Genomic DNA, 20,604 nt, shown 5'->3' with positions numbered 1-20,604 from the left:
TGTCATCATTGTCATCATTGTCATCATTGTCATCATTGTCATCATTGCCATCATTGTCATCATTGTCATCATTGTCATCAATGTCATCATTGTCATCATTGTCATCATTGTCATCATTGGCATCATTGTCATCATTGTCATCATTATTATCGTTATCATCGTTATCATCGTTATCATCATTAGCATCATTATCATCATTATCATCATTATCATCATTATCATCATTATCATAATTATCATCATTATCATCATTATCATCAGTAGCATCATTATCATCATTGTCATCATTGTTATAATTATTGTCATTATTATTATTATATTTGTTTCAGACTCTCGCTTCTCCCAAGGCCTAAAAGATTAATTTTGAATTTTTAAATGGGAGAGGCGGTCGGGGTCACGGACTCAGGTTCAAGGACCGGCGAACAATACGTGCCGTATCGAGCAGGACCGCCTTCTGCATTTGTGCTGGAAGCGACACGCCACAGAAATCCAACCGTCTCAAGCTGTTAGAAAGGCTGACTGGAATTAACCAATTTGCGAACAAAACAATTGTGATTATTTCAGTAGAGGCCACATCCCACATGTCGGTGATCTCTTGCGCCAGGTCGAGATACTTCCGGCTTTTCTCGGTTTCAGCTTTCACGAGACCCTCGTCATGTGGGATGGTGACGTCCACAAGAAATACCCTCAACTGCGATCGATCCAATATCACAATATCAGGCTTATTCGCATGAATAGTCCTGTCCGTGATAATGGATCGATCCCAATAGATTTTGGTGCGGTCATCTTCGAGTATTGGCTGCGGTGAATACTTGTGATACCTCTGTTGCACTAGTCCGTACTTCAGAGCGAGCTCTTGGTGTAATATTTTAGCTGCCTGGTTGTGTCTGTGCAAGTACTCAGTGCTAGCAAGAGCGGAACAACCGGAAACAATATGCCTAAGTGACTCTCCGGGACGGCCACATGCCAGACAAATGTCTACTGTGCCGTCCTTTAGGATATATTTCGGATAGTTCCGTGTCTTGTCAACCTGATCCTATATTGCACAGACAAAACTTTCGGTTTCCCCAAAGAAGTCCCCGAAACGCAGCCAATGTAGGGAGACTTTACGGTCCATAAAAGGCTCGTCGAGTACCTTGAAGTACCTCCCATGGAGCTCCTTCTCTTTCCGTACGGACTCGCGGTCAGAGGTGCTAAGCACCACTAGGTCTCGCCATTCCTCTTTGGCCAACGATAAGGAAGTTAGCCCTTTATCATATGTGACAACCTCCCCACGAATTACGTCATCCGTCATCGTCAAAAAGTAGTTTCTGAGATTGCATGTCTCGCGGTTGTGCATGGCTTTGACACTTAATAGGCCTCTACCTCCACACATGCGCGGGACATCCAATCTCATAACTGACGATCTCGGATGATGCATTCGGTGAGAGGTCATCGTCGTGCGGACTCGTCTATCCAGAGCGTCTAATTCCATCTCAGTCCATTTGAGCACGCCAAATGTGTACATCAGAACAGGCATGACCCAGGAGTTATAAGCTCGTTATTTATTATTATTATTATTGTCGTTTCGCTTCATACTCCGGCCTTTTCTCCTGAGCCCTGGTGGAGCAATGCACAGAACATTAAAATGTGATCTGATGATTTTGATGCCAATTTTGTAGTCCATATTAAAAATCTTAGACTATGAAATCCCATCGTCTAAGCTAAAAACACATTAAACGAAATAGTAAATCCTAAAATGTAAACACATGAACACTTTCATTTATCTTTTATCTATAGGGGCACAGTATCGAAAAAGTATAGATACTGTACTCATGAGTAGTATCGCATAAAAAGTATCGTACTCATAAAAGTATTGAAATGAAAGTATCGACACCTTGAGGTATCGATACTTTAGTCCTGCAGATTTTCCCTACTTGAAGGTAGAATAAAACATGTGAATTTGTCTTTTCTTTATTAATATGTTTTTTATTGAAACAAATAGTAAAAGAATTTGATTAATTCAATCAATTGATCAATTCAATCCATTGTAATTTCATATAATTTGTGTTATTTAAATTTTCAATTTCCCACTCCTCTTCTGTACAATCACTTAAAAACAAAAATGTATTTGGTGACGGTCTGTTTCTCGTTTTTGACACTGTATGGCCTGCTTTTGAGAACAAACGTTCTTAAGAAGGGACAAACTTCTTTTAAAGAGCCAAATGGTCGTATACAGTATACAGTAAAGTAATTTGTGATAAAGGTTCCCATTTAAAAAAAATCGCTAGGTGGTTTGCGTCATGATATGACATCGAGTATATAACCAGAAATAGAGACGACATGTCATTTACTTTGTTTGAAAACTATTCTCCCATATCATTATATTGACAACTGCGCTCCAATTGTTTCACTTCAAATCGAATTTGCTATAATGGACGAAAATTGCAGAATTACGTATTTAATTACCGATGAAATTTGATTCCGTTTGTTTTGTAATTAGATGTTTTGCCATTTTTCCCCACACCACCGAATGGAACAGCACGCCATTGTTAGAAATATTATCTTTATTACAATAAATACAGAATATTTTTGGAATATACGGAGACGGACACACAGGTCAGCTGCTGGCGCTGTACTATTTCAGGTTTCTAATTTGTAATTTCAATGCAAACGAGAGTTGATATTTATGAGTGATGTATCATTGATGAGTTATCAGGAATGTACGGCTCTTATTTCGTCTCTATTTCTGGTTATATACTCGATGTGATATGAGGTGTCTGGTAGGAATTATTCGAAACGATGCGATACTTGTCAAAAAGTACTAATATCTGAAAAGTATCGAGTACAAAAGTATCGGTATTGGAGGGAAAAGTACTCGATACCAAAAAGATATCGATACTTTTCAGTGTACCTAATTATGTATGATATATTTATCAACGAGTATGGATGCTATTTATTCAAGGATTGCAAAATACAAAAGTTCGTTGTTCGTTGTACTGGGGTGGATACTTTGGGTAGATAATACGAAAGCAGTTTACCATTCTTGTAGCCAAGGCCATAGTATTAAAACAAATAATTTGACATTTAATGCTTAGGTTTGACGTTTGTTTTCCTTCCTCCGTTCCTTGTTTAGCTAATTAAAATCGAAATTAAGATAAACATCTTGTACACAAATTAGAAAGATCTTGTACATGTACTAGTGGTAAAGTATTATTAGTACACCTTATATAAATTAGATCAACATGTCTGAATCATACGGTAAGTACATTTTTCTGATGTCGCAAGTGAATTCACGAATGCGTGAAAAGATCTGGCAATCCATGTTTATTTTCATTGTTTGCAGAGTACCTATTTAAATTCTTAGTAATAGGGAGTGCTGGGACAGGGAAATCAAGTCTTCTGAACAATTTTATCGGAAATAAATGTGAGTACAGTATCTCCTATTTTGAGGCGTGATTTGTTGGTTCCTAAGAAGTTTATACTTTGTATGTACTTGTTCAAATAGTTGAAGTCGTGATTTTTTTATGAATGTTCACGGGCTATAAAAGACGTTTTATTCTATTTATTTTGTAGTCAAAGAAGATAGATGTCACACTATTGGTGTTGAATTTGGTTCCAAAATTGTAAACATAGGAGGCAAATCCACGAAATTGCAGATTTGGGATACAGCGGGGCAGGAGAGGTTCCGCTCTGTAACTCGATCTTATTACCGTGGTGCAGCTGGTGCCCTGCTTGTGTATGATATTACATCTCGTGACTCATTTAATGCCCTCGCCAACTGGCTGAGAGATGCTCGAACACTTGCCAGTCCGAACATAGTAATACTGCTTGTTGGCAATAAGAAAGATATGGAAGAATCAAGGGAAGTGACATTTTCAGAAGCTAGTCAATTTGCACAGGAAAATGGTGAGTTATAAAGCAGCAACATAAGCAAGTAAATAGAATTATTAGGTTTTGTTGCTATTGTAAACGAAGTTAATCACATGTATTTATTTCTTCCAGAGCTTATGTTCTTGGAGACAAGTGCTAAAACAGGAGAGAATGTAGAGGAATCATTTTTAAAATGTTCTAAAACTATTCTTGCAAAAATTGAAACTGGTGAATTAGACCCTGAGAGAATAGGTTCAGGCATTCAGTATGGCACTGGCACATCAAAGAGGCTGACCGCACCCAAGAAACCGGCTAGAACTTCATCTGACTGTGCATGCCGTGTGTAAATAGGCCCTACTGAAGAAAGTTATGACTAATTCTGAGCTCTTGGATGTGATTTTTACTATGATTCTCATAGTTACTTTAGGTAACATTAAAATACACTTACAGATGGTAAAATTAAGGCAACTAGTAGAATACATTCAACTGCAAAATTAAAAATATTTAATGGTAAAAGAAGCTTGGATCCTGAAATTAATCTAAATGTTGTAAAGAATTTATTAATGCATCAGACAAATTTTACTATAAAGTAAAATTTCAATAAAGTTAAAATTTATATATTGATATGTCTGATTCTCTAACTTTTTGTGAAAATCAGTTACACATAGTACTATGTCTTCGTTTGTGTTTTTGTTATCATAGTTGTGAGGTATTTTGGTGTACCTATTCAGTCTTTTAAAGCACCCCTACCACTGGTATTTTAATTCGCCAGTGCAGTATTAATGTAAGTGTAATACAAGTTGTACTATTAAATTATAGAATGTAACAAATGGGTAAAACATAATTTGTGATTTGAATACTTTACATGGTACTGATTGACTGTTACCAGAACTACATTATTGTTATTAAAAATGTTGTTAATTGCAAATAATAATCAAAGAAAAAATTGCAAATATAAATTTTCTTTCTGGCTATAATACAACTTCATATCCCAAAACAAGACTACACCTCTTTGTTACATCCTATACTTTTTACTGTTTGTTAAGGAAATATTTTTTAATCAAATCACCACTATTTTTAACATAGCACTGTTTAGTGTTAATGTGACAATAAAAAATATAAAATGTTGCTGTTTCTCTCTCCTTTTACGTATTCCAATATTATGAAATATCATAATACTATAGGGCTCTGTAATCAGGGCTGGGTAAAATATTTGTCATGTCTCAATTCGTAGCAAATATGTACCTATTTAAAATATGAAGTACTTTAACGATGGCCATTAAAAATATAAAATAAGGTATTTACCTCAACTTTTTAAAATATCAAGTACAAATTACAATCACTGCCAACTACTAACTGGGCATCACAAAGTATTTGAAATATCAATTGCAAAAAATACATTGCTGTCATTAGTTATTTCAATTACTTACTAAAAATGTTTAATAACTATTATAGCTTTATTCCTGCCGTTTTACGAGTGAAGAGTAATTTTTATAGACATGATTATGTTTTGAATTTGAATTTGTGACAAATGATTTTATAAATGAATCAATGATCTTATCTAAGTAAAAAATGGGGACACTTATCTATTAAGTATGGTAATTAGTTCTGGCAGATAAAAAATCAAAAGTGTCTGTATTTTGCAAACGTGTTTATATTAATATTCCACAGCCATTATTCGAACAGGTTTTTGGGATAAAAAAAGTAAATTGGTTTTTGTACAAATTTATTATTGAAATAACATAGCTAACAGCTCTTACACAACTGGAGCTTGCTACAGGTATTGTTGTAGTTATCAAACTGGACATGATTTTTTTTTTAATTTTTCTCCATGATTAGTGCTGCAGATAGATAGCTTTTATTAAAAATAAATCTATTTTCATAAAAACTCCAAACATTTAACAATAAAGACTATAAATCATACATCACTTTAACTTAAATAATGACAATATTTAAAACAAGCTGAGCTCCGGGCTCTATGGTAGAATCTATATTTACATATCAACATAATACCTAACTTAACAGTGTTGTATTGTTTTTGTGATATGTACTTTTCTGCCGTACAACAATTTAAAGAATTTTTCAATTTTCTGTAGATGTTAAAAGAGACATATGGAATGTAGAGACCTTCCCATTAGAAGCAGAAAATATCCATATCTTCCTTTACACACAACAAACTATTTTTAAATTTGTTTTCATTTAAATACTTACTTAAAACCCTCTTGAGTGAATTAACAAAATGGTGGCATCACACCCTGTACACAATATTTTACTGGCTCTATTCAATTCGCAAACCCATAAGTACCACACAAAATATTATTTACTGAACATAAGCATTAAATTAAAAATTTTGTACTTCTCCCACTTTGAAAGATGAATTGAAGTAAAGTAAATCATATTCGATGTATAATAAAAATTTGTACACGAGATTTGAGAGTAACTTAATTCATACAGTCTAAATAAAACTGTTTCAATAGCATGCAGCAAAAGATTGACGAACACATACTTAAATTAAAATGCACCTATTTTAATTCTAGGAACTATATTAAGATGTATGGCTATATTGTGGTCATTGTTCTACAATAAACAACAATTTTGCTTCATTATATTTAACTAAAAGGTGCGACTAACTTACACGATAATATGTTTTCATCATACAATTAATAACCACAATACAACTCTATTGTAGTTGTATTGTGGTTATTATCTTCTACAATAAACAACAATTTCACTTTATCGCATGTAACTAAAAGGCGTCACTAACTTATTTGTTGTGTTATCATTTTAAAATTGCAAATATGCGAAATAATAAAAAAAATATATACAACACAAATCGTAAATATTATCTAAAATTTACGCAAAATATTCCTAGATCTATCACAGTAAAATATCAAAAACTTACTAAGGAATCTTTGTAATAATGTTCTTTTTTTAAATAAGTTTTATTGGAGGTCATAGACATTATAATATAATTAAAGTACAAGATATTAATTTTAAGTTTAAATAGGGTTAGAACTTAGTAATATCTCGTGAGTTATTTTGTAAACAGACACATCTACTTGTTAATGTTGTGGTATTTTGTAAAGTGCGTGTCAAATTCGCGAAAAAATTTATTTGTTTTTTTGGTTGTAGCGCGAGGCTCTAATCCGAAAATGAAACTTTGAAATTGAAAAACCATTCTTTCGCGAAATGCATTTTTTAATCAGCTTTCAGGAATACAGAGCTCATTTTTTTTCATATGATACATAATAATATTTCTAACAACTTTTATTCTTGTATAATCTCTTGAAAAGTTGATAGTTTCGGAGAAAAAAAATTATAATTTTTTTGTATGAAGTAATATACATTTTATTTTTTATCTCAAAATACACTAAAATGTAATGTGTAGCGTAGTTTACTTACAGTATAGTTCCAATCATTTTCGATGTAGAAAAAAATAATCCGTCTCTGCATGTACTTGCGGCTTTATAAGTAAAGGTGCGGCAAAATTGCCAACTTTTGTATGTAGTTTTTTAACAAAATACATAAGCTTCGACTAAAGAAAAAATAATTTTAGTGTAATTTAGAGAGTGTTATAATAATAACACGAAAGTTAAGTAGAAACTAATATACTATGTTAAAAAATAAATAACAAATCTAAAAATTTGCCACTTTTTACTCGTAAACACGCAAGTACCTGCAGATGGATTTTTTTTTTTGATAGAGAATGATTGGACCTATATCGTAAATAAACTACACACATTACATGTTTCTACATTTCGAGATAAAAAATAAAATGTTTATTCCTCCAAACAAAAAAAAACTAAAAATTTTTTCTCTGAAACAATCAGCGTTTCTAGAAATTACATAAGAATAAAAGTTATCAGGAATGTTATTATGTATCATATGAAAAAAATATCAGCTCTGTGGGCACCACTCCACTGTGTAAATCTCCACTGTGGACCGCCACTGTGGGGTCTCCACTGTGTGCTTATGCATTGTTTTGAATCATTTTGAATGCACAACACTTTTATTTAGGAATATTACTGAGTTTTTTGTTTGTAACTTTTCAAATTTCGAATGTAATAAGTACATTTTGCAAAGATAACATCACGAGCCAAATAATATACTGTTCCTATACAACGTTCGTAGATACATCGCTGTATAAAAATATTTATAAATTAAATTTGGATCTAAAGACATACACAAAAACATATTTTATCAAATGGTTAATGAATAATAATTTCTTAATAATTTATCTTTCAACAATAGCTATATAAAATAATTACATATTTATGATTACTAGAGCTTTCTCTCCGTAAATATACAATGCCTAACTACTTATTGCTAACAAAACTTAAGTCAGTGATAACTATAGTTCGGACCAAACATACTGTGTGCTGGCTAAGATAGGCACTTTTATTGCGCGGTTTTTTAAATTAATTTGACACTAAGATCATTTACAATGCAGGTACTTCCGATGCCGAACGGCATCAAATGATGGTATTCCCTAATTTAAAATCAGTCTCGTAATAACATGAATTGTATACAGCGAAAATTCATCGCTAGTGAAGACAATAAAATGGCAATTTTAAGTAGTCAACTCCATTAAAATCTTGATTTGTGACTAGAGTAAAATAAGTACACGTAAACGCCATTTCTTTGTAATATAACGTGTCCGCTCAATAAATAAAAGTATTACTCTTATTAATCTTAGTGCCTCTACTACTCCTCAAAAAATAATAAAATTGTTATGGGAAAGTGAGTAAAACAAACTGCCCAATGAGTGATCGCGCAAACATCGCTTGTCCCAAGCACACAGCTGACAAAAATAACACACTTATATAACTTCCTATTTTAGGCTTACGACGGAACTAACCCCTGTTCTCAAAGCATGGTGGTCTTTATTATTAGAACATGGATAAAAACTTTACAGGCGCACTGCGCCTTTCATATGTAATGTATAGGGAACACCATACATTGGTAACAAGGCATTTCCCACGACTAAATCGGTACGAGACAAGAGAAACAAAACACTCGACTCTCGTATTCTTGGGCTAAGTAGCTAAACAGAAAAGTTAATGTGGATCGGGGGCCACTACGAGATCGATGCTAGAATAGTGTATTGTCAAATGCTCGATGACTCGCGTGCGAAGGGTAGGCTGTAGCCGCGGGCGGCGAGGCGGAGAGATCGCTGCGTGTCCGAGACTGTGTCTTACGCGGCCTGCAGATGTTGACGGCAGGCCACCGCAGCGACTAGCGCTGCGCCGCGACCGCTGCCGTCCTCTGATAACATCAGATCGAACTGGAAACAAAAAAATAGGAATTTTAAACTTAATACAACACTTACGATTTGCTATATGGAACTAGAAAGTCTTTTTGTGACGACAGTACGGTGAATGCTAGCACAGCCGTAAGATTTTAATTAGGGATAAACAACAGGCTAGCGGCTAAGTAGCTCGAGGTGTATTTTTGCTGTACAATCGTGACACACTTCGTCTGGAACATGGCATTGAAACCAACCAATCAAATTACTTTTCGTTCAAAGTTTAATTAGAGCTGAATTGCCCGCCTATAAAATGTAAATTGGGTACGTTCATGGTACGTTAGGGCGTCATTAGGGACGCAATACTTTAAATTTCGTAGAAGGAATTAATGTATCCAACTAGTGCGGGGATATTTTTTGTATATGTAGAAACGATTACAATAAATGTTTTTTCTTGTATGAAAAATACTTTTGTACGATCAAATACATTAACGCGAAGATGATGCAATAAAAAACAATCATATGAGCAGTACGCCGTCACACCCAGACCCATTGCGATAACAAAAAATCCACGATAAAAAGCCTTTGCTCATCATACGAGTAAATGTATATTAATAGGTATGAGATATAATGATGGTGAGTCGCGAAACAAGTGGAAAAATTTGTCGTATAATTCTGATTCTGTTGGATAAATGGCTATAATATTAAATAAACACGGATTTCAAATGTAGCTAGTAACAGACTATAATAAAAAAAACGAATCAAAAGACCTTATAGAAGAATTGCAGGTCACAACCACTAACAGTTGCATTAAAAACCGATGTAATTAATTATTATTTTACAAACACAATTATTGCGTCAGACCAAGGGGTGTGTCGTTCACGCTAAAGGTCGGTAGACGCAAAACCGGCTATCAACTACTAGCTAACCGGACCAAGCGATAACATTGTTTAATCGCTTAAAGTCTAAAGTTCAACGCAAGCCTGTCTCAATGAACAATTTATCGGATAAAAGCTAAACTTGTTTGTACACAAAATGGGCTCGTCTCCGATAATTTTATCATAACAGCCAGTAAGGTCGCAGCTCCCAGATAGAGAATAGAATAACATTAATTTGTGCTAGATTTTAGTTGATTCTGCAAATGGGTGGTCGGCGATAAAACATCGGCCTTTGATAGTTTAAGGTCATCGCAACTTACATGGAACTCTGTATCTGAAAAGCGTACATTTTTCAGTACAGCGATTACATCAGTTTTAGTTAGTAATATCTTATCACACTATTAAATGATCGTCGTATTTGGCGACCTTCGTGGTCGAGTGGCTTGCATATTGGTCTTCATGGTCTCGCTATATCTGAGATCCCGGGTCTGATCCCCGCCGGGTCAGTGCTTTAGTTAGGTACTTACTTTGGGATCAAAGTAACGTATGTGATGTTTTCTAATAAGTATACATATTATATAGTGTCAATTTACACATAGGTAAGCTACAGTCAATCTGTAGATTTTTTAAATATTGTAAACACGTTTCATAATATTGTAGATACGTATATTTAATATTTCACTTTTAACTATTAAATACACGTATCTACAATTACATTACGAGAAACTTGTAAGTAGTTAGGGATTTCGAGTTCTTAGGTTTTCGCGATTGTTACACATAGGAAATGAAACTATTTTTCCGGATTTAAATCGCGTATATTTGTTTTTTTCAAACAAACTGACGTTTCGGGCCCTTTACAGGTCCATGACCATTACCGTGACCATGGGACCTGTAAAGGGCTCGAAACGTCGGTTTGTTTGAAAAAACAAATATACGCGATTTAAATTCGGAAAAATAGTTTCATTTCCTATATAGTTGGGGATTACTCCTTGAATTCTGTAAAGTAATGACTGTTCACAGAAATGGCAGTTACTGACTGATTACTTTAAATTAAAGAAGAACATTTTAAAGGATGTTTTTGTCTTTCTTCGCTGGACTTTTTTCAAAATTTAGATCATTACACGGTAAGTTAGAATTACAACTATCTAACAGGAGATATGTGCTTACAACAACAGACATGTGTGCTTAAGGGCGGGAGCTGCTTCCTTGTGTGAAAGTAACAGATGCTCATTATCACTGTAGCATTCGATGTCATGCCACGAAACTGAGTTAACTTTTTTTATATCAATTGACGAGACGACCAAGTCGTGGGCCTGGTGGTTAAGCAACCGCATAAGCAACCGCAAAAATCTGAGGGGCACTGCGCCAGTCACCCTGAGACATGAAGTTGACAAGTCCCACCTGCATGTGGTTTTACCAGCACTCTTACCCTTCTAAACGCAGTAATGATCACTGGTAAGGAAAGGTGGCAGCACTACTCTGGACGAACGTACATTTCTTGCATTTTGAAATATGTATTTTTTTTCTGTTAGACCTATTAGGAAATGTACAGTAAAAAACTGCAATAGTATATAATTATCGGGCAGATTCAGAAGTATAAGTACGTAGGATACGTCGATTATGTATGTATGTAGTGTCGAGTACGTAGTTTACTCAGATTCTTTAGACTATTATTGTCAAATTACCACTCTAAAATACGCTTATTTTGCTGATTCATGCCGCATAAGTATTCATCTAATGAACTAAGCAAATAAATTATATTATTAAAGGAATGGTTATAAAAAGGAAGTATAAAAACAAACTCAGTAGTGAACGCGTACTCACAGCCTTATTTACCAACCGATGTAAAATAAGAGAGACCGTGTAGATATGATTATTCATTTGTATTTATAGGAAGGACAAAATAAATTTCGGATAAGTTTCAACTTCAGTTCGTCTGTACAAGCAAATGAAACCATATTTTATGTAGGTACTGACCTGTATGCCAGGGTTCACCAGCTGGGTGATCTTTTCACACATAAGCGCGTGGAAGTGAGGATGGAAACGGTAGACGGATCCGTCAATGCCCACGGTGACACGAGGCTCGTTCATCTTGTTGAGCAGCGTGGCAATGCCGGCAGATACCAAGTGCGCAGCGCGCCGTGAAACGCATTCACATACGTGCCGCACGCTAGCCATGTCTACTTCAGTTGCGTGTGATAACCCTGTAAGAATCATTGCTATCTGTTAACCTAAAGGATCAATTACAGAAAAGTACCGTACAGCAAAGCAAGAGTACAGTAGACAGAGCATTCAAGGGCTATTCTAACTTTGGTTGGAGTTTACCTAGATATTGATGTCTTAAAATAACATAGTGGAAGATTTGCTATGATACAATCGGACTAATATTTACATAAAAATTTAAATTGATAAAAGAGAAGTTTTCGTGAAATACTTTATCAAGTTTAAATATATTCCTTATATAATTAAAAAACAAACGCCTTGTATCCGTCCGGTTCAAGACTGTTGTATTTTTATAAAACGAAAGGTCGTACAAATAATTGAGTAGGTAGGTAGTTACTACACAATAATAATATGTAGGTATATTATGTAGTAACTACTTAATAATTTACTCGTCTTGGATAAACATAAGTGTCAGTGTCAGGCAGACAAATAAGTAGGTATATTGTTTGCCTTGTTACATATAGATTGGTATTTTCTATCTACATTACGTATGTACCTACATTCACTTGTTAATAGTTTAAAAAAACCGACTGTCGAAAATTCGTCGAGGCCATCAAGTGACCAAAGAAATCTTCCATACAGAGACAGCTGTGTCCAAAAGTAGATATTTTATTAAATAATAATTTAAAAAAAATTTAATACATTTAATCTATAATAATAGACATAAAGTGTATGAGAAGATATTTACTCTATGCGGTTCTAGTGAAGCCACTTAATTAGATAGACTTTGCCACAATACTGCAATGAAGGTTTTTGTTCAAACGTTTTCTTTTCTTTACGATATCAAGCGACAGGATGAACAAGTCATGCGCCTGGTGGTAAGCGATACGCCTCTCCGCAACAGTTTTGCAGTGCCGGTCAGGACTTTAAATCGCAAAAATCTAAGGGGCACTGCCACTGCGTCTGTCACCCTGAGACTTAAGTTGACAAATTCCATGTGCCTGAAATTTCACCAGCACCCTTATCCTGCAAAACCGGAACGCAGCAGTAATACACACATTACTGCTTGGCAGCAGAAATAGATAAGGTGTCAGTACTTCCCTGGACGAATCCTTTCACAAGGAACTCTACTGCTAATAAATTCTTAATTGGTGATTCAAATTCCGGTCTAGTCGAGTGCATCGTGTTTATTCTATATTTGTTTTTGATCTGTATACATAGTTTAACGATTTAATGTCAAGTCACTTTCACTATGTATACATTATACTTATGCATCAATGCGGGGGTCAGAGCTCATACTTTATCAAATAAACACAACTTGTTGCCTAAAACTCTGTTTACGTAGAAGTTCTAATTAAAATTATATTAATTATATTGTGACAAAGGTCGGAATCGAGAATGAGTAAAGTACACGAACCTAACGACCATTTAGTTTGACGCAAGTTGTTACGTTTCCAAGAGCAACAAGGAAAATTTATGGACGGATTCACGGAATTCTAAAATGGTACTAATCTAAAAAAGAAGCATTCTGTTCTGGGTAATTTTTAGGTTGATTTTCTCTACCAAATTTCGGTGTCAATTTTTATTATATATTGAAATATTAAATAATATTTCAGGTTCCAATCTAGACTCAAACATTAAATGATACTTCACGATAATAATCTTCAATTTTAAATGATAAAAATTGCCACCGAAATTAGGTAGAGAAAATTAACCTGAAAATTGTCCTTCTTTATTTCCAGCGAATATTGCTACCTATTTGGCTTGTGTAAGTGGTGTATGGATGGTATCGATATATGTGTGTTTTGTACCTAAATAACCATACTGTGTGACTCTGTGTATATTATGGCACTGATATCACTGCTATGTATTTATTAAGCAAAGACGATCAATCAGTAGAGCGCTGTAGGACGCAACCGCACTTACGTAAGCTTTTTACTCAAGCGAAACATCGCATTAGACATATACGACGTTCTTTGTAATTATCACCTAGTATTTCGATATAATATATAAACTAAAATATTTTTTAAACATAGCTTTTAGTGAATTTCGAGAAATGTATGTATAATTGAATAGTTTATAAAAATATATAGTGCAATGAACAATATTGTTGTATTACATATCGACGTGTGATATTATCAATGACACTAAACAATTTCAGATTGAAAGGAAAATTTTAAATTAATGTATTTCCTTTCCTTCAACAACTTTTTTATTTCAGGTCAGTGCCATAGACGGTAATGATATCCTAAAATGTTAATAGACCTTATGTAACATTAAAGTAAGGTTATAGTAAAGAATAGTGAATTAGTATTTTATGTCTGGGTAATTTTCAAGTTTATTTATTTATTTTAGAATTAAAAAAGGAGAGCGATTTTCCAGAATATTATCATGAAGTATTATTTAATATTCGAGTGTACTGTCCTAAAATATTATTTAATATTTCACGATAATGTACTCGAATACTTAAATAATAAAAAATGCCCCCGAAATTAGATACAGAAAACTAACCTGAAATTTACTCGTCTAAACAATTTAAAACAAATACATACCAAGTTCTTCAAGAACATCCATACAGCTGGTGTAGTCTCCGGCTTTGTCAGATTCAATCTCTGAAACGTATTTCGTGTAGAAGCTTCCTCTCTGGAATAGCAAATCTGATCCTTGACCCCCGAAAAGTAGGCCCATTTTGGTGAACTTCACTAAGGCTAGACGAACCAACTCGCCCATGTACATGCCTGATATCATCTTTTCTTGACTGCATAAAAAAACATACATTTTTCCCATTTGCCTTTTTACACAAAAATATTATGACTTTGTCATAAAAACAATAATTAGAGTGTACGCCGTCGATACGATAAAAAGAAAACTTTGTCATGTTTACTTACATTTGCTTGCCCGGATTGATAGAATTAGTATCTACATCGCGATCAAACTCAGTGCGCACAAAGTCCAAAGCGCCATCGTCTCCGAAAGCGCCCCATTCTGTGTTAATGAGCAGTTCATCTTTTCCAGGCTCTCCGTCAAACAATTCACAATTTTCTGTCTTTTCTACGTAACAAGCGTTACTACCAGTACCTAAACAGAACGCAAATACTTTTATAATTTCACAGTCAATAACTCAGATTAAACCCTTGTGTTAATAATAGCAGCATAAAGCAAAAACAAAATGCCGTAACGTCCACCACACCTGACTACATCTGCTATGTTGCATTGCTTACGTATTTTTGTCGTAGTTTATATTGTTTAAGCTTATATTATTTGTTCAATGACGTCATGACTTTTCATGACACTCGGCGTTACGAACACACAAGGCGTCAAGCATGTTTAGCAATAAAAAAAATTATTTAACACAAAAAGCAATCCACACCATTTATTCCCAATCCATGACATTAATTGGTAGAAGTAATCATTCATAAAAAAAAATAGACCAAAATAAAAATTAAACCAAATGAAGGATGCTTTTAGTAAGTAATAAATAGCAATAAATAATAAGTGTTATAATAAAATTAAATAAAAAATGAAATAGACCAAAATAAAAACTAAATCAAATGAAGGATGCTTTTAGTGAATAATAATGTGTGTTATTTGAAATAAAAAGATCATCGAAAATCATTGATGTCTACTGTTAACCCCATTCTCAGTACTACGGCGGATAAAAAGCATGTCAATGTGTAGGTTCGTTTGTTTAGTAGATACTCGTAGGTGGTTATGACGTATAACAGTATTGTATTTAACACATGAACATTAAAGCGACAAGTTGGCATCAATCACGGCGTTACGTAAATATAATTGTGTAACGATGTATGGCGAAAACATAAGAAGGCACCTAACTAAAGTCAAGCGACTCAACACCACACGGCAATAAATAAGGTAAACCTACCAACAATAAGTCCTATTTTGCAGTTGTGGTTTTTCCACGCACAAGACATCAATGTACCCGTGGTGTCATTCAGAATAGCGCATATATCAATCTGTACATCCTACAAACGGAGAAAACATGCTGTTTAGTTTGAGACATTCATTCCAGATTTGGGTGGAGGTGAACAGTAATGTCAAGTGAAGGTATCATTCCAGACTTAGACGTAATAGAGATATAGACTATATCTGTTGAAGATGATTGTAGAGGCTTTCATCCAACTTCTTGTTGCCAACTCAGTTGACAGATTACACTAATTATTAATAATTAAAAACCATAAAATGTATGATACTGAACCCACATATAAATAAAATATGTATTGTCACATATTATCATAGCATTATCTACTTCAACAAATTTAAACAACCTTTCTTTGTCAAACAAAATCTTTATGTAAAAAAATTTAGAAAGATCAAATAATAAATAAAATTATTATAAGTACAACTGCAATTTGCAATTTATTTCGGGATTACAGGACTCCAATTTATTCGAAAAATGAACAAAAGAAGCTAAATAAAAGAATTTTGAAAATTATTTTACAAAATGCATTCTACATGAGGTTTGGGTATTTCGTGCAAAACAAAATATCAAATAAGTACTAAAATTTGCCTACTTGAAGAACTTTTAAAAATCTAAATAATATTTTTGAATCTGGTGGAAGGGGTAACGAGAATGTTATGATAAGAGTTCATTGTAGAGCAAATCTTCATTTTATGAAGTATACTTAGTGTAATGAAATATTGTGGTTGAAATAAAAAATTGGAAGATTTTTTGAAGAATTAGAATTCAAATTAAAAATTACTGAAGGGAAACTTTGTGATTTTCTAAGATGTAGATATAAATGTTTATAGAAAGATATATTATTATATTTGTGTTAAGTTTTTAAAAGACAAATGAAAATAAAGGCCACTGAGTCGTCATACTTGGCGTGGAAGCCTCTACTCCGCTCTCGTTTAGACTTGAAGAATCATGCCTTATTGCTATGAGAGAGCTGGTATCATCATCAACTCACCAATTATCACGCCTACGCGACAATTAGGGTCCTTATGTGCGCACGACATAAGAGTGCCAGTAGCATCATTTAAGATGCCCATCACAGATAAAGAAAGATCCTGGAAAATTACTGTTTATTTACACAACTGGGCTTTAAAAGGTGTAATGTTGAAAGACAAGACTTGAAAGACTTCCTGATCCATTGTCTTGTTTGTTACATAAATCGTACACTCCTTGGTGTAATAAAGCCATATCTGATCATGCGTCATAGAAATAATATGTAGTATATGAAAGATACTATGTGAAATATCATGTCTCCTATTTAAATATAGATAGCTGTCAACTAATTTCGTTCGTTAAATCTTTAAGAGAACCCCCGTCACTAGCGTCTTTCGAGTGTCAGCCAACACACGCACTGCATCGGGACGACGAATTCAGCAGTACAAATTACTTAAAGATACTACGTAACATCGCGTCGCGGCCGTCTGGAGGTGTCTTATCGACGCTGTGCGTGCGTTTTGGCAAGACAAGAATTTTTGAAAAGTCGTCATTTTACAGATGTGGCCTTATTACACGGATGGTGCGAAATGTTGAAAGATAATATTGCTTTAAGTAATTATTAATCTCACGACCTCTATGGCTCAACGGCTTGCGCTGTGGGCGTTGGATGTGAAAATCCCGGGTTCGATTTCGGTATTATTAATTCAGGAAAGAGACTTTCTGAATTGGTACTGGTCTGTGTGTTTTGGGTACCGCCCCAGAATATAATCCGTTGTTCGTAGTACAGGGAATTCTCTAATTTGGTACCAGACATGGTTGTGTTGCATATTATTATTAAAATAGAAACGTACCCCTCTTCTAGCGATGGCATCTTTGAGTCCTTGTACAACATCTTCGCCTACCACACCCGAACAGGAGAAGCCTTTAGTCCAACGTTGCAGAATTCCTTTCGTAAGTCCTAGCTGCTTCAGCGGGAAGCTGAACGTAAAACCAAGAGCCAAGCGTTCTTCGTACACACCGTGTTCCTGGATATTTGTAATAATATAATAATTATTACGTGTCACATTTAATCTTACATTTAGATTATTTTTTTTATGTAAAAAAAAGTTTGCTTATCCTCTTTAGCTGTGTTCATTATATCTACTTGCCGAGTTTTATTAAAACGGATTAACGGAAAGTCGGTGAAATACATTGACTTACAAATAAATGGACGACGGGTCTAATACACAAACCACGAAAAAAATGTAGTGATATGTAAAGGAATATGAAAAAGCTAAAACGTTGAATTTAAATTGTAATGTCATGGCAGTATTGTCTAATTTTGCTTGCTTCGCTGTCAGACGAACAAACGAAGACTAAAGCGTGAATGACGCTCTGTATACGATTTTAACGCCCTATAAGTTCGGACACTCTTTAGCGCGGACCCGACGTCCGTATAATTGTAAGTCAATGGTGAAATATAATAAACCGGAATCGTCCCCTAATTGAACCACTGCTAAGAGGTATCTTCTATGATTCCTATCATTCCTTTTTTAACAAAAAAGTAGAAATTGGTTAACTAATATCGGAGATATCGCGTAACATACACAAAAAAATCCAGTCGAAATGAGAACGTCCCTCTTTTCATGAAGTAGGTTAAAAAAATTGTTTATAGAAAAAAGAAAACGCACCTTCATGAAATTGGCTAAACATTCAGCTATATGATCAAATAGTGCGACGCCTGTGCCGGTCATGATAGTTTGTGGGATTGCATAAATTTTGGACTGCATGTCAAAGTGACTTTCTCCAAGTGTTATGATCAGTACTCTGAAGTTAGTGCCACCTAAATCCAACGCCAAAAATTTGCCGCGTTCTGAAACAAACGAAAATCATGGTCAATAATTTCCTCTGGATTTAAAAAGGGGATTTATAATTAATGGCCAAAGAAAGCCTTGGGTAGATAGATACCTTTTCCGTTAGGTAAGTCTTGGATGTATGTAATCCAGCATTTGACAATAGCCTTGTCGTGAGTATCCTTGCCGAGCCCCTTGACAAGGTCATTGTGAAGCCTTTTCATGATTTCCCTCAGCTGCTTGTCGGTCATCTGAAGGATCTCGCATTCTTCGCGAATCTGCACCAAAGAAACACTTTATTAGTAAAAGGTACAACGTTTAAGTTTAAGACAGTACAAATTTAAGAATAGAAGAGACGGTGGGACATTTTTTTTATAATAATAATAATAAACGCACACACTCAACATAGCCCCGCACTAGGGAAACCCTGTGTCGCGGGTGCCATGGACACACATATAGACAACCACAAATTACACCCAAACTCGCGAGAGAAATAAATGTAGACCATACAAATATTTTTCCCGGTCCGTGAATCGAACCTGGGACCTTTACGTGGCAGTCCGTCCTGGTACCCTTTCGGCCAATGAGGCAGTTTTAGTTTACATTAATTTTAAACTGTATTTTTTAACGCATTGTAACGACGACGCCGACGGTGCGCTCCATTAGTATAATCAAACAATCGGAACAGAGTAATAAAAAGATATTTAATACATGAATGCTATACAGATTGAATGTGAATGAACATTTTAATAGACAATACTTAATACATTGATTAAACAAATTTTTGACGAGAGAAATCATTTTTACAAAATAAATACCATGTACTAATTTAATAGTAAAATACATTCTTTATGTATAAATATCAAGTGACGAAACGTACATTTTTATTCAAATTAATACCACATTTTTAATTGTGAAATATATTCACACTTGTGTGCGTACGCTTATAAATAGATAAATAATAAATTGTGAATTCCCAATTAAGTGGGCAGTGATTTGTGGTCACCCTATTGCACGGTACAGCGAATTATATAGCTTTGGTAAATACCCGTTTTGTATATTTTAGATCATAGTTCAGGTCTGAAGCATAGAGAATGCAATTTCCTTGCATGTAAACGAATGGCGGCTGGCAATCCGTTCATTATCGCGAACGAGTTTCACAAGGTCAAAGCGGTCATTACAACACTACCGTTTGCTTTCTCATTCAAAGCCGGCTAATATTAAATAAAAATCTTCAGAGCCACACGAGTCTGATCTCTATGTAGTACTCACCCGCGAAATGTTGTTAACGGTCACCATACCCATTTTGTAAAATATTTATTACACAATATATTTAACTAAATACTTATATTTTCACAATGCGCGTTTATTACTCTACAACACACGACTTGCCAAACCCGCGATGAAATGAGGAATACGAGTGCTAGGATCGCAACCGCGAACGAGCGCTCACACAGACATGCTCTTTTCATTCATGTAGTGTTATCTCGCTCACACACATACTATTTGTATGTGTGAGTGTAGTCTTAATAGACAACGGCGAAGAATCAATAGGAATAAAACAAAAATCGTTGTCTATTAGGCTAGATTTCTGTTTCAAATTTATTTACTTTGAAATGGGGCTTAGGTTTTATAACAAGAGTTTTTAATTATTCCTTTACTTTGGTTATCGTGTTTCTCTCAGGCACGCCTTCTGTTGTACGCGCCTGATTGGTCCGCGCG

The 20,604-nt window shown here is 34.6% G+C and overlaps 2 protein-coding genes across 3 annotated transcripts; one reads left to right on the top strand and one right to left on the bottom strand.

The window, feature by feature from the left end:
• Positions 1-3,097: 3,097 nt before the first annotated feature.
• On the top strand, positions 3,098-4,945 carry LOC113229379 (ras-related protein Rab-4B). The gene is made up of 4 exons (XM_026462939.1): positions 3,098-3,240; positions 3,326-3,406; positions 3,556-3,888; positions 3,985-4,945. Exons 1-4 carry the CDS (start codon positions 3,225-3,227, stop codon positions 4,197-4,199), a joined length of 645 nt encoding a protein of 214 aa, XP_026318724.1. The 5' UTR covers positions 3,098-3,224; the 3' UTR covers positions 4,200-4,945.
• A 2,832-nt stretch (positions 4,946-7,777) lies between these two features.
• On the bottom strand, positions 7,778-20,274 carry LOC113229855 (hexokinase type 2). 2 transcript variants are annotated; one of them, XM_026463541.1, is made up of 9 exons: positions 20,155-20,274; positions 18,998-19,160; positions 18,721-18,902; positions 17,902-18,075; positions 17,070-17,169; positions 15,027-15,216; positions 14,691-14,896; positions 11,953-12,179; positions 7,778-9,136 (listed from the first exon to the last, which is right to left on the bottom strand). In XM_026463541.1, exons 1-9 carry the CDS (start codon positions 20,185-20,187, stop codon positions 9,047-9,049), a joined length of 1,365 nt encoding a protein of 454 aa, XP_026319326.1. In that variant the 5' UTR covers positions 20,188-20,274; the 3' UTR covers positions 7,778-9,046. The 2 variants fall into 2 exon arrangements, with proteins under 2 accessions (XP_026319326.1, XP_026319325.1); XM_026463540.1 differs by lacking the exon at positions 17,070-17,169 and adding an exon at positions 16,022-16,121 and having other exon boundaries at positions 7,780-9,136; positions 20,155-20,270.
• Between the last annotated feature and the right edge of the window lie 330 nt (positions 20,275-20,604).

The sequence above is a fragment of the Hyposmocoma kahamanoa genome, unplaced genomic scaffold, assembly GCF_003589595.1.
Source record: "Hyposmocoma kahamanoa isolate Upper Pololo Valley unplaced genomic scaffold, ASM358959v1 62, whole genome shotgun sequence".
Lineage (NCBI taxonomy): Eukaryota > Metazoa > Arthropoda > Insecta > Lepidoptera > Cosmopterigidae > Hyposmocoma > Hyposmocoma kahamanoa.
Note: the sequence above shows the minus strand (reverse complement) of the source record. Positions and strands in the feature narration are given on the sequence as shown.

Bases quoted from the DNA above. Each gene is read 5' to 3' on its own strand.
- LOC113229379 (XM_026462939.1), top strand. The intron at 3,407-3,555 runs GTGAGTACAGTA...TTTATTTTGTAG, and splicing joins CAATTTTATCGGAAATAAAT to TCAAAGAAGATAGATGTCAC. The intron at 3,889-3,984 runs GTGAGTTATAAA...TATTTCTTCCAG, and splicing joins TCAATTTGCACAGGAAAATG to AGCTTATGTTCTTGGAGACA.
- LOC113229855 (XM_026463541.1), bottom strand. From the start codon at position 20,187: ATGGGTATGGTGACCGTTAACAACATTTCGCGG. The intron at 18,076-18,720 runs GTGCGTTTTCTT...ACAAATATCCAG, and splicing joins GTTTAGCCAATTTCATGAAG to GAACACGGTGTGTACGAAGA. The intron at 14,897-15,026 runs GTAAGTAAACAT...TTTTTTATGCAG, and splicing joins ATCAATCCGGGCAAGCAAAT to TCAAGAAAAGATGATATCAG.